Raw genomic sequence first — 26,895 nt, 5'->3', positions numbered from 1 at the left:
GTTTAAAAATAAAATGTTTTGTAATCTTAATGAAATCGTTTATTGTTTTAATATCAGTTTAGCTTATTTGTACATGTATGTATCTTTAAATAATATAATCTATGTAAAAAGAAAGACAAGATGTTAAAATCAATTTATTTTGCAAGAGCAATATGAAAATTCGTCCATTCTCTTTCACATAAATACATTATTACCTATTATTTTAGATTCTTAGACTAGAACACAAAATATACTGAAAAAGGAAAACTTGCCTTAATGACTTCACAAAACCATTTGATTCAATCCGTACATATTTACATTAGTTTAATATCACATCATAATTATTTACACTAAATATTGCACCTTGCATAACTTTACTGGTAGATAAATCTAAATTCTGTATAAAATATGCTAAAATGTATAAATCATTTGAAGGCGTATGTTTTAATGTTAACATAATATCGTGTATTATACGTGTCATAATAACATAATTCTATTACATATTTCAAATGCCAATTTGAATTGTAATACTTCAAAAATACGGCACTTGATACTGCCAAGAACATCGTTTCTAGTCAAACTTAACTCGATAAAGACGTTTGGTCTACCAGTTCAATGCAAGTTCATAAAGAGGTAACACCCATCTAACCAACATAAAACTATACTAAAGCCTGAAAACTTATAAAATAAGGATTAGCACATTTGAATGGACAGAAGTTCGCTCCAAGTTTACAAATAAATAGGTTTTTCTGATTATGTAGTTATTAATATAATATTTGTATATAAAATTCAGAATAAATGAATGAACTACACTTATTAGAACCTGACTGTAATCATTTAAGAGATTGCTTAGATTCAGTCAATGAAATAAAACACATTGTAGGATTGCCGACTATAAATCTTCAAACAATTTTTGAATACCATTCTTTATAATAAATTAACCTTTTCACAAATTGGTCTATAGTATCGTTTCGACAGCTTATTAAATAGATATCGGCAGTTCGGAGGTGTCACTGTGAAGTAGGTACCCTAATATCATATTTAAAAAAAAATTAAAGCTGCAAATGTAGACTATTTAAAAGATTGTATTGCTGCTGTATTGAGACTTGATCGAGACGTTTGCATTGCTGCAAAAGTCACATTTTCTTAATTAACCTGATTAATGACTCGGCAGAATAACAGATAAGGTATCAGTGGTTTTCCAATTAGAATCATTATTTGATATGTATCTTTACCTAAGCCTAGTCATCTACTATACATATTGTAATATTTACAAAAACTCTACATTATTATAGAATAAGTTACATAAAACAATTCCTACATATAGTACAGTCCTAAGCGTCGTCTTCGCTGTGTGCTTTTGCACACATTGTCCTAAAATCTTAATTAGTCCGTTTGTCAACGATCTCGCAACCATCGTTTCCTACTTTTCAGTATAATAAACAACGTCGAGTCGCTCACATTTCATAGTATAAAACTAGACGACGACAATTTCTAAAATTTAAATCGCCACGAACCGCACCACAAGTTCACAAAGCGGCGGTCACCCGACGCAAGGACGGTAACGAATAAATATTAAACATTCACAAGGCCCGGCGAGGGGCTGCGGCGATATCGAGCACGCGATAGAGCGCGTCAAATTTAAAAAGTTTCAGCCCGCACACTCGTTTCGCGTAACCTCAGTTTATCGTAAATACCTAGCACACACACACAATCGTCCGGCATAGTCTCGTGAATATTTATTTGGCACAACGCTCGGTGTCGGTGCACTGGGGTTGGGCTCAGGATATGACGCGGGCGTAGGGGTGGTCTATGTGTCCGTACTGGATGGCGAGCAGCGTGTCGCGCACGCGCCGGTAGACAGGCTGAGGCTGGCTCATGGTGGGGATGGCGATGTTCTGCTCCAGGAAGCCCACCCGGCTGATGGGGCTGATCACCACCGCCGTGCCCGCGCCGAACATCTCCAGAAGCTGTGGACAACGCGAGGTTAAAGTTTTTTTTAGATTATAAGGGAGGGTTGCACCAAGACTTTGACAAACGTCAAAAATCTGTCAAACTCCATACAAAAAGCACCGGTTATCATCATAGTTACCGTTAAAGTTAGGTGGTGCAAGTCAGCCTAAGACTTCGTGCGGTTAGCACATTTAGCCAGTGTCAAGTAAATTATATTTTAAGTAATTAGAGACATTCGGTTAATAAATAAATGAATGAATGATGATGATTGATGAATGATACATAATATCCCCCCCTTTCTCTTGAGTTCCAGTAAAGATGTGGCATTTTACTGAAACCTTGAGAAACTTGTTGAAAGTGATGTTGCACTGTTTTGTTTACACTCATGCATGTTCACGAACACATAATGGTTAATAATCCGCCATTATTACATATTAATAGTCGGTAATTCGAGCAAACTTTTTAGGTCGAAATAATCTAATGAATCATTAAAAAATGCGTTCATCATCATCATCATTTCAGCCATAGGACGTCCACTGCTGAACATAAGCCTCCCCCAATGATTTCCACAAATGGTAGCGGCCTGCATCCAGCCATACAAATCAAAAACAAACTTACTCGTCCTTGTTCGTTCAACTCGACGACGCGGTTCATGGTGATGACCTCCTCTTTGACCGTGAGGTCTTCCCACTGGCTGGCCAGCTCCAGAATAGATCGCCGCGTCACTCCCGGCAGGATTAGCCCGTTCAGTGGCGGCGTACTCAACTGTTTGTCTATGGAACACCACATAATAAGCACTTAATACAAACACGTGAAAACTATCTACAGCTATCTGTGTTGTTGATGATCCCCCCGAAAAATAAACTTAGCCGATACCTTATCGCAGTTCCAAGAATGTGGTAATGAAAATTACATCATTCATCTCACTGATTATGCACATACTGAGATTATATCTAAAACGCAGGAGGGCGAAAGTACTATTAAATATATAAAAAAAGATAAACGTAGAAGACAGCTATTGTAGTCTGTCTGTAAGAAGATGGTATCGGTTTCTTAATTCATGTTTAAATGATTATTTGCTGCTCAGAATAGCTTAATAGGATTAAGAGAGGAGTTTTGACATTATCGTTATAATTAGTGGCTATATCTGCGGAATATAATGATGATGTTAGTGATCCTAATTGTTGCTTCAGATATGAGGCAAGAATTTACCGGTCAAAGGGTCAAAGTGCCAGCGTCGCGGCGATAACATAACAATATCGGCCACTTACATTACCCCGCTATCGAGTTATTAACTGCATGATTCCAGCTCGCACCGATTAAAAACTCAACGAAAGAGTGGGTTAACAAACAAGTGATTCTACTGACGTGATCTATTCTGCGGTTAGACATGTTTATATTATCGTTCAGTGGAGTACGCGCGTGGAAAACTGTTACATAATAGATCTAAGAGTCAACAAGTATCGTCGGTATAATTTATTTTCGTTGTACAAGAGGTGTCTTGTTTGCACGTTAGCGTACATTATACAGGGTGTTAGGTAAATGGGTATATGAGCCGACACTAGCCCATGTTAACATGGGCATATAAATGGTATGGTGAAGTCAGAAATTTGATATCATCATTTTTTTTTAATTTTCATACAAAATAAATTTTATAAAATCGATTTGTATGTAAATCAAAATAATTAAAATGAAGATATCCCATTTACCTAACACCCTGTATTTTTTGCATATAATTACAACTGCAAAATAGATACGACACTACATTGTGTTTACTCCGTGAAGGCGCAAAAATTGTATAAACAACATTAATATAGATTAATTATATTATTTATTTCGTTAACTTCGCACGAGCAAATGGAAATCTTACGACACTACTTACCTCCTTGATCATTGATGTAAACCATGAATACATTCATAGCTCCCACTTCAGTCAACTCGTGGTTGGGTCCGAAGAGCCATAATACTTGGTGGTGTCCCATCTTTGCCGCACGGGCCGTCGCCTCTGTAAATCATTAACTTTGCATTTATAAATTGTTTCATTTTTTACGTACGTCATTCGAACATCGTGAAAAATATACGATCGCTAATTTGGCTCTTTCACACATTCAATTAAGGTAAGTAAGATAATCAATATAAGTAGTTGAATATTTCATAAGTTCAGTTCACACCCCCACTTTAATCCATCAATATTGCAATCGTACAATCGGACCATAAATACCTCAAAGCAATTTCAAAAAAATCACGTTCACGATTCAAAAGATAAAATAATATTTCATCGCTAATTCTGATAATGATAGGTTTTAAATTAGCTTTTTATCTGATGACGAATTTATTGACACTAAACCTTGTAGGAATTTTATACGGACGAGAAAACATCACTTGTAGAATGCTTTAACATAATATTTGTGTCTAATTTCAGGAGTTACATTATTTATCAAAAATATGCCGCTCCGGCGATGTTTACCTATGGTTGGTCCATAGTTGGAGCCGACCTTGCGGTTGCCGACGCCTCCCGGGAAGGCTCGCACCACGTTGGGGTCGGCGTAGATGGACACGGCGCCGTCGCCGCCCGTCTTGTAGTACGCGCTCACGGGGCTCAGGATCACGAACAGGAGCGCCTGCTCCGGCGCCTGGATGCCGAATGTCGGCTGCGAACACCCGTGCAATTGATACATTTTATTGCGTAAGATTTTTCACACATATACATTGATTACGCAGTCCATTGGTGTGCCTTTCTTCGCAAACTATCTCTGTGACACCCCGCAGTCTACAGACTTTTAGCCGGCCGATAGATTGGGCAGCTGCGCGTCAGTAGATCATCATTCATGACATTAACTTAGGCACCCCGTAAACTATACTTTTTGTCAGCCGATAAATTGGTCAGATTCCAGTTTAGGTGAGGAATCGACCGATATAAATCGGTGTAGTGTGCGCACTTTCATACATGTTCATACTGAGCCCGACCAAACTATCGGCCGACAAAGTCTGTATTTTACGGGGTACCTAAGTAATGTCATGAATGATGATCTATTGACGCGCAGCCAAAATTATGTATGTTCTAAAATTTGCGAAAAGGAAAAGAAAACTTTTATTTTTTACGTTACATCGCTTTAAACATGGAAACCGTCGATGGTTAGCTATTGTTTAAAAAAACATTGTTGACGAATGGGGTATTAAGTTTATTAAATAGTACAGTACTTGTAAAACTGTACTTGTACTTGAAAATTCCCAAGTTTCCGCTTATCATTGTTTGTCATGTCGAAATTTACAAATCAACTGAAATAACAGGAAGCCTTAGTTAATTTCGATAATGACTAATAAGTTTTAGCTAATTTATCTCTTTGTCACTTTCTGAAAATTAGTATTTAAAACAATGTACTTAAAACAGTGTTAAAAATATTCTACTTAAAATACTTTTCGAATAATGGGGAAACATCTAGTCATTATGACATACAGAGATAAACTTAATATTTTCTTTTATTTACTTTTGTATTAAAAACAATTTGATTCATATCATGAACACCAATCAGTAGTTTTTTTATGTTCATGAATTTGAACTTTAACGTTGCGTGTTTTAAACATGAGATAAATCTGGCAATATCTAGCTATGAAACGGAACTTTTAATATATGTTTTAGTATTATCTGATATGTTAATTACGTCGTCGTAAGAATAGCTAAAATTGATAAATTGACTAAAATACATAAAACACTAAACTCGAAAAATAATTTGAATGTATTTTAGTAAAATTTCATCAACAGCATCGTCACTTTGGTAGCACAGGGAGAAAATAATTTGTGCTATCATCAAGACGTAATGATTAAATTATTGAGTAAATAGTGCAAAAAAGATACGCATATAATTGCGATCTACGAACCTCGTGTGCTGGTATCTTGGAATTTAAAGATAACGAATTATTTGCCTCCTCTTATCACTGTTGTTGATAGGGTTTAAAAACTTTTGATTGATCAAATAAGGTAACCTCATGGAAAATATGTTTAGATAAGTAAAGAATCATTATTATTCAGTCGTAGTTGTATCTTGATTTATTAAACTAGACTTATATACCTCCCTCGGTTGTTGACTTTGCTAATCAGTTGGTTATACCCACGCGTTTAACCGCAGGTTATTATATCAATCATTATCTACTAATTAATTTTCGTGTGACAGTGAGGTCACCATGGACGTGCTATAATAGGTGTTTATTTTTGCGAGGCAAAAACATCCATCAAAATATTACCTAAAATGTTGTAACAACTAATAAACTATCTATATAAATAAAAATGAATTGATGTTAGTTAGTCTGATTAAAACTCGAGAACGGCTAGGCCGATTGAGCTGATTTTGGTTTTAAAATGTTTGTCGTAGTCCAGGCAGTCCAGGGTAGGTCTAAACGGTGAGCAAATACGCGCAAATATATTGTTTTTCTGTGACAAACAAAATTCCACGCGGGCGAAGCCGCGGGCGGAAAGCTAGTTAGGAATAAACGTGCACGTTAAGAGGTGATAAAACGGAGTTTCGATGCTTACCTCAACACCTATTAATGTAGGTCGTATGTACAGGCTGGAGGTTTCCAAGTGCGGGACCCATTCCTGGTCGATCTGCACGAGGCGCTTGATGCAGTTGATGAGCTCATCGCCGTCAAACGTGGGCAGCCCCGAGCGCTGCGCCGCGAGGTTCATTCGTTCCATATTAAGATCTGGCCGGAACAACCGGATCTTGTCGTCTCTGCCGCGGTATGCTTTCATTCCTTCGAACAGCTGCAATACATTTCGGTTTTTGAGTGGTATGCCATTTATGTGATTATTATTTTTAATACTGCTGTAACTAAGAAAGGTTGCTAGTTATAAATCCGCGGGTTTTACTTATTATTATTATTAATTGTCTTGAGACTACCGACGGCTTCTTCTTACATATTTTATACTTAATCGTCAAAAAATTTCTTCTAAAAGTGTAAGGTACCTAAGGTAGTTGTTTCTGCATCAATCGTTCATCTTCTCTATTATTTTTCCTTCTCAACAACACGGTAACATAATTTAAGATCCAAATAACGAGATAAACGTATGTTTATACTGAGCTGGTGATAACGAGCGTAATGTAAGCGCACTTCATTGACAACATGACGGCAATAAATTAATAATTCTGGAATAATTTAGAACGTAAGCAATATCTGAAGTCTGTTGACGCAATTGTTTTCTTCTTTGTGTCGCGTTATCGTCTACATATTTATGTTATGAATAAAAAAAACACGCTTTTTTAAACTAAATAGAATATACTGAAGATCGGACAACTTAAAATTAGCAACTTGCATGGTTACAGCAAGATGTTAACGGTATTAGTTTTAAATAAGTGATTAAGTACCTGTATTGCGTAATGAAGAGCTTTAGCTGCCGGGTGTATGCTTAAATTTTCAAAGGGCATTATTTCTGGTTTCTGCCACCCGCCCAGTTGTTTCTGATAAGGTACTTTGAGCATGTGATCGGTGAAGAACTTCCCGAATCCGAGGTCCGCCGCTTCTGGCTTCGGCTGTAGCTGATAGGGCGCGGCGAGCCTGACCTGCAGGTCATCGGACTGCAAAAGTGGTTCTTATTAGTAGAGTGAATAGGGGTGACGTAAGTCACGTGTTTATCGGCATGCTGTGTAATCCATGCGCCGCCGTTGCACGTCGAATGGACCGGATCGCACCAGTATTACAAGTAAATAAGACATTATTCCAACACAAATAAGATAGTTGTAAAAATGAAAAGATTTACTTATTTACACCAGTTAGTATTGACTTACTTAGGCATTATGTACAGTATACACACACAAGTAAAGCTCACTCGCCTTCGTGAGTTGCAAGCAATTCAGTACAAAAATAGTTTAGGCATGCAAACTGTGACTGCCTATCCTAAACTCGATTGTGACGAAGATGACCTCCGGACTTGTCTTAGGTTCAAGGAATGATTATTACTTATCATCTTAGAATAACGTGAAAATTTTAAAACATAACAAGGTATTACAATTTCCGTTTAAGTTTGTGCAAACGTCAAATACCTATAGATAGTTTAAAAAAACATCATTGTAGTGCCTACGTCCAGCCCCCTTAGACAAAACGCACTTTTTGATCGAATCGAAAATCAAATCCGTCAAAACTCCATACAAAAAAGGGGCTTTTCGACCACTTTTCGACAGGTTTGCGATTATAATTTGCACTTTGTCTAGACCTACAGGTGTTATATGAATATCAAAATTTAATTTCATAAAAAAATAAAAACTTAAATAGTCAACTGAATAACCCTGTAGTTTTAATTTAAGAATAACAGGCTTCACTGTTTATATTTTTGTCAATTTGTCCATTAAAAGTTTTATTTAAATACATACCGTACCGTACATAATACAAAACCAAATGTGTTGGTGAAGTTTCAATTAGGTAGGTAGGTATGTATTATTAAGTAGGTATAGATAGCAAAAAGACACGAGAGTAAACGATGTATTTATTAACCCCATGCGGATTTATGATCTCCGCACGTTTAAAATTTCTCATCGTCCGTCGCTAACGAGTAGCACAATTCTTTTACTTTGATAAGGTCACTTCCAGTTATCAGTAATTTGAAAACAAAAACACTTTTATCGAGAATCACGTTAAAAGTTATGCTGCTGGTGTTTCATGTTATCACAAAATTATTGTATCCATGCAGTGTCTCCAAAAGTTTTATTTGCATTAGATTATCTATCTATCAATCTATACGATTAATATGATAAAGCTGAAGTTTGTTTGCTTAAATGCGCTAATCTCAGGAACTACTGGTCCGATTTGAAAAATCTTATCGTGTTGGATAGCCTAGATTTATCGAGCAAGCTTTAGGCTATATAACATCACCCTACAGCCAATACGGACGGAGCAGAAAGAAAAATGTTGAGAAAACTGGAAATATTACTCAAACTATTTTCACGCTTATGAAGTCGCGGGTACAGCTAGTGTTAGATAATTAGCTTGTTATCTGAGAAAGAGTGATGTTGTTGTTTTTCCAAGGTGTTTATTGGCTTACAAGCTTACCTTGAACGAGATTTCAGGCGTAATATCGGGGCGTGGCTTGGGGGCAGGCGCGGGCGCGGGCTCGGGCGCCGCCGCCGCGCTCTCCTCAAGCTCCTTGTACCGCAGCGAGGAGCTGCAGCACCGCACTGTCTGCAACTTGTGCTGGTTCTCGAATATCCATTTCACTAGAACCTGAAATGTGAACGCTATGATTAATAAACAGTAGGTTTCCAGTTTTCCACAGCTCGGCTACCTACCTGTGTAAGTATGTTTAATTCAGAATAACTCAGTATTAACTTGAAAATTACTCTTTAGTAGGTATATTCAGTAGTTAATACCACGTGCTGTATAAAAAAGTAAAAGATATCGTTAACTAGCTTTCCGCCCGCGGCTTCGCCCGCGTGGAATTTTGTCTGTCACAGAAAAACTTTATCGCGCGCGTCCCTGTTTCAAAAACCGGGATAAAAACTATCCTATGTTCTTTCCCGGGACTCAAACTATCTCTATGCCAAATTTCATCAAAATCGGTTGCGAGGTTTAAGCGGGAAAGCGTAACAGACAGACAGACAGACAGAGTTACTTTCGCATTTATAATATTAGTTGGGATTTGTTCCGGCTTGTTTTTTTATGTGACGTTTTGAGACTCATTATTAATTTATCTCCATAATGTCAACAGTTCGCAGAATGTAGGAATTATAGTGTTGTTCTATTGTTGAAAGGAAATAATTTATCGTGGTTTCTGTTCAAGCTAAAAACGGTTTACTCTTCAAACAATAGACACAGGAAACTAAACTAAGTATTAGCGGAAAAGAGAGACCTAAGGTCATACATACATAATACCTACCTACAGAATATAAAACTGTTTACCTATATTTTTTTCATTTCTTCTCTTGGTAAAGATTTAACTTTGTTAGCCGATAATTTTTATTGCTTAACTTTTATTTAAATCTTGCATTGTCATAATATTATTTTTATAAAGAAAATGCTCAAGGATTTTTCTTTTTAAAATACTTTATAATTTATAACACCATAAAACTTAATTAAATAAAATTAATTAATCGAAGTACTTACCTTGCTCCGACGCAAAGGCATTTTAAGTTCCACACTGATATTCTTTAAATAATAATTTAAAATCAGAAAACTTTTATACACAAAAGTATTAGATACTTTTCACTTTAAATTTTCGGTAATTTTATCAAAGCAAACTACTTCTCAAAAAAATATTTAGAAGATGTACTTTCATAACTGGCTCGAAGTTAACTGACTTCACTGGATGTAAAGCACAAACATTTAAACAGTAAATGATAAGATTGTGGGCTGACCTATGACGTAGTTATAATCAACACAAATTATAAAATATTATTTGATAACGCAGAATTTAATCAAAATAACGATTACGCATTCAATGATAATAGTATGTTATTTGGTGATAGATTGTGCGCACTAGGGATTACGGGTAGGACTCCGGGTGTCGTGGCGGTGCGAGTTCGAGTGACATGTCTGTATTAGGTCACCGAGCATCCATCCTCACCTCATTCACATTTAAATGAATATGTTAATATCACTGGCGAATAAACGCTTATTTACGCACAACGACACCAATTTACATTAAGAATTATTTAACATACTTAATCATAGCCCGAAGAAAGTAAGGCTTCCCAAATAACGTACATTACATGTCGGTATAAAACAGTACCCGTAACACAAAACTACGGTTGCATCATGTTTCAGTTAATGATTCAATAAGGTAACATCTATCGTGTGAATTACAACTGGGGTCACCCTGGTGGTGTTAGATTTGATGAGCCCATGGCCCATGCCTTAACGACGGGCCATGTATTCAATACATTTGAAAATTATAATGCATGCTTTAGCATGTTATAGACATTGTACTGGGGCAATGTCTTTAACTTTTTCGAAATCTGAGTATTTTAAAATTAAAGTACTTTTGGAAGTCCTTCATAATAAATATTTTTTAAATTATAAGATTAAGTTAAAATGCCTAGTTCAAAACGATTGATGTACTAACAGTAAAATGACTGTTGATTTGTGCACATTCACTCTGAATAAAATTCATGTTGATAAAGTAAGCGTCAACAAACGGTAACAAACAGGCGAGAACTGCGTATCTCATAGCATTATATGTATGAAACTTTCTTCGAAATGACGCTCCATGCAAATACGCCGCTTTACAATATAAATAAGATGCTATCATAATAAAACCATACAACTTTTCGTTGTGATGACATAATCTCAAAATATGCAAAAATATTATTGAAGAAATCAATGAAAAAATTAAACGACCCTCCCTAAACTTATATGAATTTGATTATACCCCACTAAGCTTTATCTAGTTTTATTTTCTACTCATGTATTTAGTTACAACAATTTAGTTATCAGCTACTAGACCTTGAAATTATCAGTTTGTGTCTTTTAAATTAATTTTTAAAGAGCTTTTTGCCTCAAAAAATATGAGTTCGTTATGAAAACCTTGCGTTTACAACCCCAACAGTTTTTGTTAATATTTGGTTTGTAAACTTACAAAGGCAAAGAAAAATGATCACGGAGGTAGTGATAAAAACCTACCAAGCATACTTTGGTATAAAACTTCCATAAAAGAATAAATATTGGGGGTCCAATATCGTCTGCAAGTCTTATGTAGACTGCTATACTGGAGTCGAGCAGGACGTAAAGGACTTCAATTTGGAAGGCCAAAGTTATGAACTGAGCTTTCTAATCACTTAAATTATCAAAAGTCAGCCAAATTAATGTCTTTTACATCCTGAAACGTCCGTTTGAATACGGAAAAAATAAATTCGATTGACCGCAAATCCGTACTCTTACAAAAGACACTGTATTTGTAAACCACATAACAAAAATTTAATCTGAAGCATGGCTAAGCTTTCTTTTAGTAGTCAAACAATACTTGGGGAGGCATAGAGCACCAGACTTTTCAGAATTGGTTGCTAAATTGTTTTAAAAATTTCACACATAAGGAGCTTATTTGAGTATTCATTTTTTTACAATAGCCATTTGGACAGTTTCTCACATAATCTGGGTGATTAGTGAGGAATAAGCAGAACGGTTCCACCAGAACATCAGGATAGTGGAAGAAAGATATCCAAGGTCAATGGGACCGCCAGATGATGGCTGATTACTGTTTACATAATTATGGAATTTTCCTGACCAAAACCATAACATAAAAGCTTACAGAAAAAGCTTTTGTAGATTTTTTTCTATTATTTGATGTAAAGCAATTATATTTTAATTTTTATATTGTTCTTAAATAGGATCTTAGTGTAATTTTTTAATACAGATTGGTATTTTTATTTAGTTTTTTTTTTCATATTAATAGTTATGTAATAGCATTTATCTCAAGATCTAGAGTCAATTTGACAAATCTAATAATGTTCTAGTATTCAGCACACTAGTCGCATACAGAATTGACTCTAAACTACCATGCCGCAAAATGACTGTTCCCCAGTGTTATCAGTCATTCTATGATTAATTCTTCATAGTCCAAAACCTTAGACATTATTATTAACTTATGCAAGCACAAATCATATGTTTTATCCTCCTATATTCTTTTAAATTGTAACAAACATACAAAAAAATATAAAAATAGTTTTTTGGCTCTAAATATTATAAGATGTTATCTTAGCTAATTTTAATACATAATTCTATTGATAATATTACTTATAATTATTTATTATAATACATATTCAAAGAAAAATATTGAGTGAGACAAATCAACTCATAACTAATTTACTTTGATCTAGGTGAGACATATTTTATTACTCCAGTTCAAAATTCAACTCCTTAGAAAAGAACAGTAATTAAGAAAACATAAACAGTCTTTAGGTAAAACAATATGTAATTTATTTCCTAAATGTGTTAGATGCTATGTAACATATCATTGTGAAAAAATATGATGGCAATACTTAAAGTAAGTAATACATATTATTATGATATATTAAAATATACATAATATAACATGTTTCATATAATAATAATTTCAATTATTGAAAAGACACTTAAACATGTTGTCCAACTGCAAAATTTATATTTTTTTCTAGAAATGCTGTTAAATACAATTAATATTCATTATTTATCATTGTTAAAACTACAATACTGAAATTAATAACATTCAACTACCTACTTATCAAAAAATTCAACAACTATTAAAACTATTAAGGTGATGTATGTAACATTTTGGTTTAGTGTAGATTAGGCTGTCTCAATGACTCCCGGTTTTCATTCTTAGCATGCTTCTTGAGCAAATCCATAATTTCATTATCAAATTCACTTGGAGTTGGTTTCTTTTCTACAATCCAGTGGAATATGTCCCAGTCGTTGCTGGGAGAATTGATTAAGCGATCATACATCATAGTCTGCTCTTCATTAAATCCATCCAGGAATTTCTTTGCAAATGTACTCAGTAGAAGATCATTTTCAAGCATTCCTCTTTTGCGAGATTGATAATGAAGTCTGAAATAAATATTGAATTTGTTAAAAATGTATCTAACTCTTGTCGAGGTAACGTCAAAGCAGCGTGCAAGTTTTCCGCAACATACAAACCTTGCCTTGCGTTTTTGTAAAGTTTGTGGCTTGTTGATGTCGTAAACAGGAATTTCCATGTACGTCGTATCCATCGTTGTGTTTGAAGCACTGCTCATACGCACAGCGTTGGGTGCTGATTGTACTTTTTGCAAAACATTCAACACCTGAAAATAGCGGAGGCATACTGTTTAAGAATCGTTAAGAAACAAAAATCATTTTACTAATTTGTGAAATACATACCGTTCGTAGACGATACATGATGAATATAAGTCCTTTCCTTTACTTACTACAACTCCTACAAGTCGTATTACGAGTTATTTTTGTTTTGCAGAAATCGCGAAAAATTTCATCGAAGGAAACAGGAAAATCGAGATTATTGACAATTATGACATGACATTGACATTGACGTTTGTTTCTTTTTCAAATATTTTCAAGCTTTGAGACAATGGTCTTAGTCTTTAGTTTAATCTCATCATTTCACTCAGATGGCGCTTTCGTTGACAAATTTTAGTTTGTATAGGTCTACCAGAATCTCATGGCAAACAAAAATATTGGAAAAGTGTGTTTTTCATATGGCAATTGTCTATATCGCAAAGTGCAAACCAATCGAAAAATGGTCCTTTTTTTATATGAAGTTATAACGGATTCGATTTTCGAATCGATCAAAAAATGCAACTTGTCTAGGGGAGCAGGTTTCAGTACAAATAAAGTATCACATCTTTACTGAAAGTTGAAACTGTAGGGAAAGAGGATGTGCAAACCGCACGAAGCCATAACTGCACAAAAAAAGTTGCAATGTGCATTTGCAATCTGTGGTCGTGTTACCATAGCAACGGCAAATGACAGTTGTGTACAAACAAGTTTTCATCGTTGGTTTCTTTCTAAAAACTTATTTCATCATTTTTAAGTAATGGTATCGATTATTTTGTGTCTATACGTATATGAATTATGCTAGATTGATGTACTGGTGAATTTCGTTGCATAGAAACATGGCACGCGTTCGTGAATTAGTTTTACACACTGCAGGTACGTGCAAGCCAAAATGTAATGTCTCATCATTCCTATTTCTCAATTGCCGATTGCAAATGATAGTTTTTAAGGATCATGCCTGCTGGTACCGCTTACCAAAACGCCTACAGGCTGGATCATTCTCACTTTCTTCGTTTGCGACTTAGCGGTTAGAACTGTTATTTCATTATAAGTACTTAAAGTTTTCTTAGAAATCAGTTAAATCATTATAATCCTCAAATCCTGCCTAATCACTTAAAGAATTAATATTTTTATTAATATTTCCTCAACTTAATACATAAACAAAAAGTGTTTGATGCCTTGTTCCTTTTTTCAGAACATTATTACAACACCACAAATTTGAATTTGAATCCAAAATCAGAGGAATGTCTCTCAGAATTTATACATCATCCTCAGACTTTAGTGCTTCAAGCCTTGATTCAAGATAATACTATACTTCTATTTACTAAGGTTTGAGTAACATATTCTAGGATATTTGTGTCTTAGTTTGTTCAGATTTTCTTTGATATTTTTGTAATGTAAATATTTTAAATTAAAATCTTTTTATGTACTGGTTTTAGATGGTGAATGATAAGCAAAAGTCTATTATCTTCTATAAGCCGGCTGCATTAGACCTAGCTGCAGATGACGCAGTCAACAGTATAAACATTATTACACTTTCAAATAATGTGGCTGAATCTTTGTATCATATTCTGAAACAAATATACTCCCCACTTTTAGCCAATGTAAGTAATTTAATGAACACCATAGTGGTAGTAAGTAAAGTTAGTGAATGAACACAGTAGTGAATTTCAACTTATGTTCACTGATATCACTGATCTGTAAAACTAAACTTTATATTTCAGAATAATGATCTAATTTCAAACAAACTGCACAAGAATCTTGCCGATTTAGAGTCCAATTTAAGAATAATCACACAAGGGAAAGGCAGTGATAATACTGGTAGTTATACTTTGTACACTTTTTCATTTGATATTTAAATAATAAGAAAAAGTAATAAGATCATAATGATAAATAATTTTAACTTATATTTCAGTAATATTGTCTGTTGATGATGAAATAGAATATTGGAGATCAGTAGTAGATAAAAGGGATGCCAGTAAAAAAGAAAAGGAAGGGGCATCTGCTTTTCTTGATCTCTTTGAAGACATATCTGAAGAGCTAAGGTATTATTTAGTTATTATTACAGAAAACTTTCAATTAAAAAACTTATACTATTTATCTTAATGGTATTCTGTCTTGGATTTCAGATCAATGCTTGCAAGTAATATGTCTGAAACTAGGGAGGCAGTTGAAAATGTTGGAGGACTTTTAGATGATGTGTGGAGGCTGTCTACCTTTCCTTACACTCAAGAAAGAATGATACACATGTTTGATGTAATTGGTGAGTTGAAATATTGTTTTGTATTATAGGTAGCATTCATATCTTGGCAGTTGCAAATAAGCCACGCCCCAACTACTCGATGTTCCGTAGGCGCCGCTAAACCGTTTTAAAATTCTAATTTTTTAGTTCAATACTAATTAAAGTGTATTTATTTCAGCATATTTCATTTGTTCAATTGTTCAGAAAACCTTTCCATCTGTTGATTTGTGGAAGGTAAAAGAAGGGATCAAAGAAATCGAAATATTAAATCTTCTCATGGAAAGTTTGAAAGTAATTCAAACTTGGATCAGTGCCTGTAAATCACTTACAAAAACATACTGGCCGAATTATGCTCTACACATTTGGAATGGAAAACCTTACATTCCAGCTTATTGTGTAAACTTTGAAAAAAGACTAAAAGAGGTTTGTTCCTTGATAATTCTTTAAGTTAGTCACATTGTTTTACTTAACTCTAGCATATGCTGTTGAATAATTCATTTACAGATTCATGAAATAAGATCTACTTACACCCAACTCAATAAGTTGCTAACAAATTATGAGAAGGATGAGCTAAAAATTCAATATTTATTTGAACCTTTTGAAAGTAAGTAATAATATTGTATTTTCACTATACATACATGTGTTTATTTTACCAATTTTTACCTTCTAAATATCACACAATGGCTAAACAGAAAAAGTATAGCATTTTTTTTATTTTCTTTTTATAGATATCAATGTGTGGATTTGTAATGGACAAAATCAAGCATGGGAAACAGCGATTTCAAGATTTTCTTCGAGTTTACGTCCAGCTGAAACAAAAATTGCTGAAAAACTTAAGCCTAGATTGCATAACACGTCATCTAAACAGGTAAATCGAACCTGATAGACAGATTATTCAGAAGTGTTTTAACCATCAATTATAATGATTGTTATCTCTTTTCAGATGCTTTATGAGTTTATGAGATACAAAGCACTAATAGACAGACCTTTAGTAAAACAGGCACTAAATAATGAACTTGAAACATTCGTTTCTTCTCTACTTTCTATGGTAAAAGCAATAAAAAATCAACTGGATTCTGAGGATATTGATGTCCAAATGTATCAACCACCTGAAATGTCACTTGTAGTACAACAAATACAATGGGCTAAGCAGACAGAAGCTAAAGTAAATATTTTACTATTGTTTTTGTCGTTTTTGATATTGTTCTGTGACTTGAAAAATTAAAAACAATCATTTAAACATGCAGGTTAAAGATATTCGTACTTGTGCCGACAAATACCTCGTTGGTTTCGACGGAACCCCTGAGCTTGTCAAACTGGCGGATCAGGTACTAAAAGACCTGAAAACACTGTACACCCAACTCCATGAAGAGTGGTCCCGAGATTTACAGGTAAATTATTATAACCAATGTTTGAAATGTTCACACACCAAAATGGTCTTGTGCCAACCCCAGGATATTGGGCTACCGATTCGAATCGAAGATGATAGTTTATCCTATATGTAGACAGTAACTGGCCCGTGGTCGTCACCCGAGAACTTTTTTGCTCCAGCAGCCGTCAGCTCTACGAGCTATGTGCTCCGCTCGCAGTGAGCAGAGCACTTGATTTTAGAAATTCTGTGAGCTAAGCAAGTCACTAGGTTTTCCTGCGGATCTCATCATTTCTGTTTCGATCACGCAGAAAAACTCCGAGCATAGTATGGTTCTTCACACGTGTAAATGTACCTGATTTTAATTCGATTGTATTTTATAGGCGCAGGTGAAAAACGGCTCGCTCCAGCTGTCGTCGGACGAGCCGGTGGTGCAGTTCAGCGGCGACAGCCAGCTTATGGTGGTACGCTACGACGGGCGCGCCACGCGGCTGGAGCGCGAGGCGCGCGCGCTGCGAGCCCTGGCGTTGCCGCCGCCGCCGCCAGCCGCCGCCGCGTTAGACCAGCTTGGACGCGCGTTATGCCATGCGCAACGCCTGCATCAGGTGGGTATAGAAAGGAGAAGCAGAGCACTACCACCAGTGTTACTACCCGCCCAGCTCGTGGGACTATAGGCTGCGTCCACCTCCGCTGTATTCGCACCGCGTTAGATCAGCTCGGACGCGCGTTGTGTCACGCGCAGCACCTGCACCAGGTATAGAAAGGAGATGTGGGTGTAGCACTATGATTAGCTGCGGCGCCTGATGTTGCCCGCTCAACTCGTTGACAGAAGCCCGCGCCCGCCTCCGCTGTATTCGCAAACATCGCGCGCAAGTAGGTACGTATATGTAGTTCAGCGAGGTCAGCCAGCTCATGGTGGTGCGCTACGACGGGCGCGTCACGCGGCTGGAGCGCGAGGCGCGCGCGCTTCGAGCCCTGGCACTGCCACTGCCACCGCCGCCGCCAGCCGCCGCCGCGTTAGACCAGCTCGGACGCGCGTTATGTCACGCTCAACGCCTGCACCAGGTATAGAAAGGTGATGTGGGTGCAGCACTCAGTACCACCAGCTACGGCGCCTGATGTCGCTACCCGCTCAGCTTATGGGGCTGCAACACGCGCCCGCCTCCGCTGTATTCGCAGACATCGCGCGCAAATAGGCACGTATATGGAGTTCAGTGGGGTCAGCCAGCTCATGGTGGGGCGCTACGACAGGCGCGACTGCTTCTTCTCAGCACTGACCCATTTATTGTCCCGAAGCAGTGGTAGGATTAAAGTAATATTGGGAACTTGGGGAGTGTAAAAGCACTTTTCAAAAGCCTTTTTGCAGAAAATAAATTACTTTTATGAGTTTGGTTGGTCTTCAATCCACTGAGCCTTTTGGTTGGGCCATTGAATTTTATGCACGGATACAGATAAGTACAGGCCCCGGCATATGTGAAGTATGTTTTGATGCTGTTTCCATTATTATAGAAAAAGGTATTCACATAGAAGTGGCCCCGGCACATGTGAATAATGTTTTGATGCTGTTTCCATTATTATAGAAAAAGGTATTCACATAGAAGTGGCCCCGGCACATGTGAATAATGTTTTGATGCTGTTTCCATTATAGAAAAAGGTATTCACATAGAAGTGGCCCCGGCACATGTGAAGAATGTTTTGATGCTGTTTCCATTATAAAAAAAGGTATTCACATAGAAGTATATTTTCCTAGAACGGCAGTGAAACGGTGCAGGGATGTATTTTATTACATCGTTAAAATGTTAGTGAGATTTCAGACCTGCACCTTACGCGTTCTATTCTCCCGTCAGGTGGCGTCCTTCCACAACACGCTAGGCGAGCGGATGATCCCGTCCACGCGGCCGATGATGCTGCAGGCCGCCATGGACCTGTCGCGGCTGGTGCGCGACCAGAAGGCGGCCTACTGGAACGACACCGACCACCTCGCCAAGTACACCGACGACTTGAAGAGAATCGTGCTCAAACTCGAGTCTCAGGTAAATAAACGATTATATGGTGATAATAGTGCTTTTACTCGCACGTTTCGAATCGCGAAAGCGTTCTGTACTGAGGTTTATACATTCTATCCACATGCAGTCGCACTTTTTGCTGTCCGATTACTGCTGACTGCTTAGACTGAATGACTTGCAAAATTAAACAGTAGCAGCGATACTGACCTTTTTGACCCCCGACGGAAAGAGGGGTGTTTCTCTTACTGATTGTGAGTACAGTCAGCGTCAAATAGTTTGTGACACCCAAAGTGGCCAAAAAGTTGACAACACGACCTTATTCCAATTGTAACAAAGACGTGTTACGAACTTTTAGGCTATTTTGGGTGTCACGAACTATTTGACGCTGACTGTATACTTGTAATTAAATTAATTTAATTAATTGTGGTGTGTAATATCTTAATTGCATGATTATTGTTGATTCCAGAATACCTATTTAACCAATCAGCACATTGCAATAAGAAACATTGTCGAAAGTTTACTGGACACTGAACTTTTAGCGCAACAATCCGAATGGAAAAAGAAAATAAAAGATATCAGAGATATTATTGAGAAGGTAAATGATAATTATAACTTTTCTAAATCTAGAGATAGTGTGTTTCAGTGTTGATATTCTTATTATTACCTATTTCAGGTAGAAGCAAACGGTTACAAGAATACAGAATCGTGGCGCACCCACTGGGACTGGCAACTGTATAAAGTGCTGGAATGTCAGTACATCAAAACGTTGCTCTCCCTTCACAAACATTTTCCGCATGTCAAAGTTGACTTGGTCCTTCGGTAAGTTTATGAACTCTATATAAGCTTAACGTGCGATTAGATAAGACCAGGTTTTACGTGACAGGATAAAAACAAGAATGTATGATGCAATTTCAGATTTTGTTATCATCGGTGTTATTACCGGTCAACAAAAATGTGTGATGTAATTTCAGATCTTATCATCGTCAGTTAAATTTAGCTGTATTGTATTTTATTAACCGACTCGAAATACACGGAATGTTGTGGTTCGAACCTTGCGGACGATTATTGTGGTGAACCCACTCGTAACACAAACATATTAGCTTAGTGCGAGGGGTTATAAGGGACTATTAGTGATTTGTACAATGCAAAAAGTGCCTCCAATAGCTAGTAAATAGGGTTCAAAATAATTCGCAGGGGTCACATGGTGCGCGCTTAGTGCGAGGGGTTATAAGGGACTATTAGTGATTTGTGCAATGCAAACAGTGCCTCCAATAGCTAGTAAATAGGGTTCAAAATAATTCGCAGGGGTCACATGGTGCGCGCTTAGTGCGAGGGGTTATAAGGGACTATTAGTGATTTGTGCAATGCAAACAGTGCCTCCAATAGCTAGTAAATAGGGTTCAAAATAATTCGCAGGGGTCACATGGTGCGCGCTTAGTGCGAGGGGTTATAAGGGACTATTAGTGATTTGTGCAATGCAAACAGTGCCTCCAATAGCTAGTAAATAGGGTTCAAAATAATTCGCAGGGGTCACATGGTGCGCGCTTAGTGCGAGGGGTTATAAGGGACTATTAGTGATTTGTACAATGCAAACAGTGCCTCCAATAGCTAGTAAATAGGTTTGAAAATAATTCGCAGGGGTCACATGGTGCGCGCTTAGTGCGAGGGGTTATAAGGGACTATTAGTGATTTGTGCAATGCAAACAGTGCCTCCAATAGCTAGTAAATAGGGTTCAAAATAATTCGCAGGGGTCACATGGTGCGCGCTTAGTGCGAGGGGTTATAAGGGACTATTAGTGATTTGTACAATGCAAACAGTGCCTCCAATAGCTAGTAAATAGGTTTGAAAATAATTCGCAGGGGTCACATGGTGCGCGCTTAGTGCGAGGGGTTATAAGGGACTATTAGTGATTTGTGCAATGCAAACAGTGCCTCCAATAGCTAGTAAATAGGGTTCAAAATAATTCGCAGGGGTCACATGTTGCGCGCTTAGTGCGAGGGGTTATAAGGGACTATTAGTGATTTGTGCAATGCAAACAGTGCCTCCAATAGCTAGTAAATAGGGTTCAAAATAATTCGCAGGGGTCACATGGTGCGCGCTTAGTGCGAGGGGTTATAAGGGACTATTAGTGATTTGTGCAATGCAAACAGTGCCTCCAATAGCTAGTAAATAGGGTTCAAAATAATTCGCAGGGGTCACATGGTGCGCGCTTAGTGCGAGGGGTTATAAGGGACTATTAGTGATTTGTGCAATGCAAACAGTGCCTCCAATAGCTAGTAAATAGGGTTCAAAATAATTCGCAGGGGTCACATGGTGCGCGCTTAGTGCGAGGGGTTATAAGGGACTATTAGTGATTTGTGCAATGCAAACAGTGCCTCCAATAGCTAGTAAATAGGGTTCAAAATAATTCGCAGGGGTCACATGGTGCGCGCTTAGTGCGAGGGGTTATAAGGGACTATTAGTGATTTGTGCAATGCAAACAGTGCCTCCAATAGCTAGTAAATAGGGTTCAAAATAATTCGCAGGGGTCACATGGTGCGCGCTTAGTGCGAGGGGTTATAAGGGACTATTAGTGATTTGTGCAATGCAAACAGTGCCTCCAATAGCTAGTAAATAGGGTTCAAAATAATTCGCAGGGGTCACATGGTGCGTGCTTAGTGCGAGGGGTTATAAGGGACTATTAGTGATTTGTGCAATGCAAACAGTGCCTCCAATAGCTAGTAAATAGGGTTCAAAATAATTCGCAGGGGTCACATGGTGCGCGCTTAGTGCGAGGGGTTATAAGGGACTATTAGTGATTTGTGCAATGCAAACAGTGCCTCCAATAGCTAGTAAATAGGGTTCAAAATAATTCGCAGGGGTCACATGGTGCGCGCTTAGTGCGAGGGGTTATAAGGGACTATTAGTGATTTGTGCAATGCAAACAGTGCCTCCAATAGCTAGTAAATAGGGTTCAAAATAATTCGCAGGGGTCACATGGTGCGCGTGCAGCCGCCTATGGAGGAAGTGAGGGCGCAGCACTACCACCAGCTGCGGCGCCTGGTGTCGCTGCCCGCTCAGCTTGTGGGGCTGCAGCCCGCGCCCGCCTCCGCTAACGCTGCCGCTTCTGCTGTGTTCGGAGACATTGTGCGCAAGTACGTATATGAAGTGGAGCATTTAGCCATGTATTCATTAGGAAACATTTGTTGATAAACACTGTTATTAAACTATTCATAAACAATGAGTGGAGAGCAAGTGTGGACGGCCAAGTTTCAGAAACCTGTGTTTATGGTAAACTTGTTTCATACTAGTCATAAACAGTTTATCAACAAATGTTGCCTGTAAGTATTCATTACATGGCTTTAGACTTTTCGCTGCCATCGCAACTTGTGGACTGCAGACTACACTCGCCTCCGTTATTTTTGGAGACATAGTGCGTACGTATGAAATGTGGTTTTTGACTTTTTACTGCGTTGTCACAACAACCACTACAGGTGTCGCTTCGCTGCCGTCACAACTTGTAGGCTGCAGACTGCGCCCGCTTCCGCTATTTGAAGGCGTAATGCGCTTTGACTTCTCGCTATGGTGACACCCGGTGTCGCTGCCGGCCTAACAAATTGTAGCATCGAGAAAAAGTCAAAAGTTTAGCCGTGAAAAGGTTTTTTATCTCCAATGGTCTTTAAAAATATTACACGGCGTCGTTGACGTCGTCAGTCAGCAACGAGCAACACCACAATATTTCAGTCATGCATTCCTATCGTCTATACATCATCAGAACTCGCTGATCCCAAATGCAACATTAGTAACTGAGTTTCTTGCGCTATTTCTTGTCAGTACTGGCCCATATTATTGTCTTGATCAGTGGTAGGGTTGATTGGGGACGTGTAAAAGTGCTATTTGAGGAGAAAATGGTGGTGTTTGCAGTTCGCTCCTTTATTATAGTCCATTCAGCCTTATATAAACCTAATCGATATTTTTTAGAATCGAGAATATTTTCTATAGAAATCTAATCGCCTTTTATTTCTTTGATTTTTAATCTTGATTAAAATTATATCTATGAATTTTAACTATCTGGAAATGGAATAAACGTGAATATTCTTAGTGGTACAAAATAAATCACAAATAATTAAATATATGCATTTTATTCAATAAAACATCAAAATAACAATAACAAACAATACGTGGAGAAATCGCATAAAACAAAACCGTCATCAAAGGCAAACGCACACGTACTGACTTAGCTTTGACCTGCCTGAGATAATAATCGTGATTCGATGGTAAGATGACCACCATGCCGATTACTGATTTATTGCGATTGTTTATGTCCCATCCCTATGAGCAAAAGTTCCGACTAATGCAGAAGCAATTCATTTAATATTTTTTCTCAATTTTTTCTAAATAATAAACTAATAAATAATTAGAAATTCTTGTTTAGGTTAATTGAGAAAGATTAGTGATTGATATTTTGGAAGGATGAAAACACACAAAAGTAATTGATTTTTACAACTCAATATTTTTATTCGTAGAAAGTTATAATCATAAAACGAAACGTTTTATCTGTCTAAATCACCATCATAAGTTGAATGAACTATAATTAGTCGATAATTTTTCTTTTGTCACTTTGTTTACTTTTTTTTTATGTAAATTTATATTTTTCACAACAAAATAATGGTTTGCCCAACTAATAAATAAATAAATAAATCTTTGGACAATTTCACACAGCGCCAGCTAGCCCCAAAGTAAGCAACTTAATGCTTGTGTTATGCTAGCTTAACGGATATACTACTTATACAGGGTGTTAGGTAAATGGGTATATGACCCGACACTAGCCCATGTTAACATGGTCATATAAATGGTATGGTGAAGTCAGAAAATTGATATCTTCATTTTAATTATTTTATTTTTCATACAAATCGGATTTTGTAAATTTAATTTTGTATGAAAATTTAAAAAAAATAAAATGATGATATCAAATTTCTGACTTCACCATACCATTTATATGCCCATGTTAACATGGGCTAGTGTCGGCTCATATACCCATTTACCTAACACCCTGTATACTTTTTTTTAAATACATAAATATTATACATAGTCGCACCCAGAGCAGTCACAGAAATTAAAATTCATCATTTCAATTTCTGCCCGGCCGGGAATCGAACCCGGGACCTCACGGCATAGTAGTCCGTTCTGAACCACTACACCAAATGGCCGACAAATAAAATAAATGAGTTTTTAACATATTCCAGACACAGCTGGCTCGGCAACAAAGCGGTGCAACAGCTTGAAGCGGCGCTGCTATCTCTAGAGCGCACTTGCCGCGACTGGACGCGGCGGCTGGCGCTGGCGTGCGCGCGCGACGTTCCAACACTGTGCGCTCAGCTAACGGAGCCCGCGCAGTTTGAGGACAACTTCAAGGCTTGCAAAGCCTATGGCCAGGCCGTGGCTAAGATGACCTTGTGAGTGGTATTAGTTGGGACACTGATCGCGAGCCGTGAACGCGAATGCTTGCATTTTTGTGGATATCAAAAGATTTTTTTTTTACTTAAGGCGTGTCCGTTCCTGAACATAGTATGCATTCTTGAACAATATTTGGTTTAGGTATTGTCTTTACCTAATCTGACCCATTTCTAAAATGATCCGCAAATGAACGCAGGGAATGTTTACTACAAACTCCAGCAAATACGATTCATGTGTATTTGCTCGAAAAAATATTTAGGCCACGCCCATATTTGTGTTTTCAAACAATTTTCTGTTCAAAACATGGCGTAGCGAACACTCAATAATACTACTTAATAACTGTTTATCAACATTTTAATTAATAAACAACAATTTGATGTTTATATTATATATAAATAATCCAGATGCTTCAAATCTATGACATATGAACAACATAGTTTATAAAGGACATTGTCAGAAACCGCCTAAAAAACCGCCCAAAAACATTAACCCATCATAATTATTTTCTATTTTTTTTAATACATTAAGCACCCTTTCATTCTAATGGACACTTAAGCATTGAAAAATTAAATTAATAAGTCTTTCAACGTTTATTCTATAATACTATTACAACTTCCGGACGTTTTGGTGCGTGGCATGGTCTAAAACCTATCAAGTTCCATAATTTTTGCCGATAAAATCTGTACGAGGCATTACCGTACTTTATTGCTGGGAGTCCATGTATAGTGATGTTCCTGCGGCCATCATAGACAATAAAATATCGATTTTGAAAATAAAATAAATCGATTAAACTGCTTTGAAGACTAGATTTGCGTTAAAAGCTTATAAGATATTGACACTATTACAAGAAGCTATCTAAAGTGTCCAACTGGTCGAAGGTCGTAAATAAAATAAAAATAATTAGGACCATAAACTGATATTCATGGTATCATAACTGTAAAAGTGTCAGAATCCGATGTTGAATCCAATGCCAGTTGAAGTGTGAGAAACATACGAGGTGTGGCTATTAAATAACGAGACTGACGCTGTAAAACATTTTATTTTGATTTTATACTTTTTTACTTAATATCACCTTTAACATACACCCCTCCTCTATCCCTACAACGCTCCATGCGAATCTTCCATTGTTCGAAACAGTGTTGGAAGTCTTCTTCTATCAGCTCCTTCAGGACGCTTGCCGCTTTCTCTTTCACAGCTTCAACAGACTCAAATCTTGTTCCTTTTAATGCAGATTTCACCTTAGGAAACAGATAGAAGTCACACGGCGCAAGACCCGGCGAATAAGGCATTCAAAGTGTCAGTACAAACATTTTTTTGAGCTTCTTGTTGTTCAAAAGTGAGAATTTTAGGCACCATTTTGGCACACACTTTTTGCACGTGTAAAATTGTTATGTAATATTTGCCGTACGGATTCTTTATCAATCCGTACAGTTTCAGCAGTCGCACGAGCACTTAACTGACGGTCAGTTAAAATTAGATTACCGATTTTTTCGATATTGTCAACAGTTTTTGACGTGGAAGGGCGACCCGGGCGTGAATCATCTTGAACGTCTTCTCGGCCGTTTTAAAAAGGCTTAAACCACTCAAAAACACGTGCAAGCGATAAACATTCATTGCCATACACTTATTTCAATAAATTATAAGTTTCAGTAGCGGTTTTTTCAAGTTTCATATGAAATTTCACAACAATTCGTTGCTAGATACTTTTACACTTAACATTTTTCCGGCGAAACAAAAAAACAACTTTAATGCGAATGAAGGCTACGGCTATACTGATTTGTTTACAGAAGCGAGAGGCACTTCATTCGAAAGAGAAAGCTTCACGCTAACAGCTGTTGGTTGCTGGCGTTCGACGCATGAGCACTTCTCCTGTAGCAGCGTCAGTCTCGTTATTTAATAGCCACACCTCGTATATCAACCTAGTATAGTTGCCAGTCTCTCATAATCTATGCCAATGAGGGTTTTTGCGATTGAAAAATCCGCCAGATGGCAATACGTAGACGTGAGGTCCAAATGCTGCATGATTGGTTATTTTTGACATGACATTGACAGATATCCACCAATCATGCAGCATTTGGACCTCGCGTCTACGTATTGCCATCTCGCGGATTTTTCAATCGCGAAAACCCTCATTTAGCACATGTATAATAATAGACCAAATGAACTTTTATAGATTGTG

The 26,895-nt window shown here is 37.2% G+C and overlaps 3 protein-coding genes across 3 annotated transcripts in view; 1 reads left to right on the top strand and 2 right to left on the bottom strand.

The window, feature by feature from the left end:
- Nucleotides 1-16: 16 nt before the first annotated feature.
- LOC135073296 (branched-chain-amino-acid aminotransferase, cytosolic) lies at nt 17-12,587 on the bottom strand. Its single transcript, XM_063967411.1, has 8 exons — nt 10,024-12,587; nt 8,974-9,144; nt 7,296-7,505; nt 6,464-6,694; nt 4,400-4,583; nt 3,815-3,937; nt 2,551-2,705; nt 17-1,949 (listed from the first exon to the last, which is right to left on the bottom strand). Exons 1-8 carry the CDS (start codon nt 10,042-10,044, stop codon nt 1,761-1,763), a joined length of 1,284 nt encoding a protein of 427 aa, XP_063823481.1. The 5' UTR covers nt 10,045-12,587; the 3' UTR covers nt 17-1,760.
- A 105-nt stretch (nt 12,588-12,692) lies between these two features.
- Nucleotides 12,693-13,898, bottom strand: LOC135073297 (succinate dehydrogenase assembly factor 2-B, mitochondrial-like). The gene is made up of 3 exons (XM_063967412.1): nt 13,753-13,898; nt 13,531-13,676; nt 12,693-13,440 (listed from the first exon to the last, which is right to left on the bottom strand). The coding sequence occupies exons 1-3, from the start codon at nt 13,768-13,770 to the stop codon at nt 13,170-13,172; spliced, it is 435 nt and encodes a 144-aa protein (XP_063823482.1). The 5' UTR covers nt 13,771-13,898; the 3' UTR covers nt 12,693-13,169.
- A 474-nt stretch (nt 13,899-14,372) lies between these two features.
- Nucleotides 14,373-26,895, top strand: part of LOC135073495 (cytoplasmic dynein 2 heavy chain 1-like) — a 41,897-nt gene continuing 29,374 nt past the window's right edge. Inside the window, exons 1-18 of the mRNA XM_063967680.1 lie at nt 14,373-14,538; nt 14,858-14,991; nt 15,102-15,266; nt 15,387-15,483; nt 15,578-15,707; nt 15,792-15,925; nt 16,083-16,327; nt 16,409-16,508; nt 16,633-16,772; nt 16,848-17,069; nt 17,152-17,295; nt 17,657-17,878; nt 18,165-18,338; nt 19,121-19,306; nt 19,746-19,874; nt 19,953-20,098; nt 22,250-22,414; nt 24,506-24,715. Of these exons, the coding sequence (XP_063823750.1) occupies nt 14,502-14,538; nt 14,858-14,991; nt 15,102-15,266; nt 15,387-15,483; nt 15,578-15,707; nt 15,792-15,925; nt 16,083-16,327; nt 16,409-16,508; nt 16,633-16,772; nt 16,848-17,069; nt 17,152-17,295; nt 17,657-17,878; nt 18,165-18,338; nt 19,121-19,306; nt 19,746-19,874; nt 19,953-20,098; nt 22,250-22,414; nt 24,506-24,715 (2,780 nt within the window). The 5' untranslated portion in view covers nt 14,373-14,501. The remainder of the gene's footprint in view (nt 14,539-14,857; nt 14,992-15,101; nt 15,267-15,386; nt 15,484-15,577; nt 15,708-15,791; nt 15,926-16,082; nt 16,328-16,408; nt 16,509-16,632; nt 16,773-16,847; nt 17,070-17,151; nt 17,296-17,656; nt 17,879-18,164; nt 18,339-19,120; nt 19,307-19,745; nt 19,875-19,952; nt 20,099-22,249; nt 22,415-24,505; nt 24,716-26,895) is intronic.

Source organism: Ostrinia nubilalis, chromosome 7 (assembly GCF_963855985.1).
Source record: "Ostrinia nubilalis chromosome 7, ilOstNubi1.1, whole genome shotgun sequence".
In the NCBI taxonomy this organism is placed as follows: Eukaryota; Metazoa; Arthropoda; class Insecta; order Lepidoptera; family Crambidae; genus Ostrinia; species Ostrinia nubilalis.
This window is presented reverse-complemented; position numbering and strand designations above follow the sequence as displayed.

Bases quoted from the DNA above. Each gene is read 5' to 3' on its own strand.
- LOC135073296 (XM_063967411.1), bottom strand. From the start codon at position 10,044: ATGCCTTTGCGTCGGAGCAAG. The intron at 9,145-10,023 runs GTAAGTACTTCG...TTCACATTTCAG, and splicing joins TGCCTTTGCGTCGGAGCAAG to GTTCTAGTGAAATGGATATT. The intron at 3,938-4,399 runs GTAAACATCGCC...AATGATTTACAG, and splicing joins CAACTATGGACCAACCATAG to AGGCGACGGCCCGTGCGGCA.
- LOC135073297 (XM_063967412.1), bottom strand. The intron at 13,441-13,530 runs GTTTGTATGTTG...TATTTATTTCAG, and splicing joins TTACAAAAACGCAAGGCAAG to ACTTCATTATCAATCTCGCA.